Below are 489 nucleotides of genomic sequence, written 5' to 3'. Positions count from 1 at the left end.
CCCGGCCCCGCCCCGCCCGGGCCCTCACCTTCCTGGTTGACCTTGTAGTGCAGTGTGACCGGGCCGCTGCACCGCTGGATGGTCCAGTGCGCCTCCTCCTTCGTGCACGCGTCCAGGGGGACGCTCTGCCTCTCGCCTCTGATGCAGCCTTCCAGCTGGATGTCAGAGACACACAGTCTGACTCGGGCTCTGCAGCGAGGTGGGCAGAGCTGCGAGCGCGAGGCTGCCCCACCCACCCGAGTAGAAGTCCCCCCAGCGAAGACCTGCTCAGTGCTGCTGAGGGCAGGAAGCCCCCCACTGAAAGGGGGTTCATGTGCCTCCCATCCACTGCCTGGAGCGTGCGTGTGCATGCGCACAGGCTCTAGAAACATTCGAGCCAACAGTGGAGGAGAGACGGGCTCAGAGAGGGGGCTTCCGGCGAGGAGCTGACGGGCCTGCCCCCTCCCCGCCCCCTGCTCCAGGCCAGGCATTCTCGGCTCAGTGCAGAGG

At 67.3% G+C, this 489-nt stretch overlaps 1 protein-coding gene across 1 annotated transcript in view; it reads right to left on the bottom strand.

The window, feature by feature from the left end:
• The window catches only part of LOC104993988 (caspase recruitment domain-containing protein 11-like), a gene marked incomplete at its 5' end in the record, with an annotated part of 9,760 nt that overhangs the window by 5,828 nt on the left and 3,443 nt on the right, over window positions 1-489 (bottom strand). Inside the window, one exon of the mRNA XM_010847440.1 lies at window positions 29-189. Coding sequence (XP_010845742.1) covers window positions 29-189 — 161 coding nt within the window. The remainder of the gene's footprint in view (window positions 1-28; window positions 190-489) is intronic.

The sequence above is a fragment of the Bison bison genome, unplaced genomic scaffold, assembly GCF_000754665.1.
Source record: "Bison bison bison isolate TAMUID 2011002044 unplaced genomic scaffold, Bison_UMD1.0 scf7180017849611, whole genome shotgun sequence".
Classification (NCBI taxonomy): Eukaryota; Metazoa; Chordata; class Mammalia; order Artiodactyla; family Bovidae; genus Bison; species Bison bison.
This window is presented reverse-complemented; position numbering and strand designations above follow the sequence as displayed.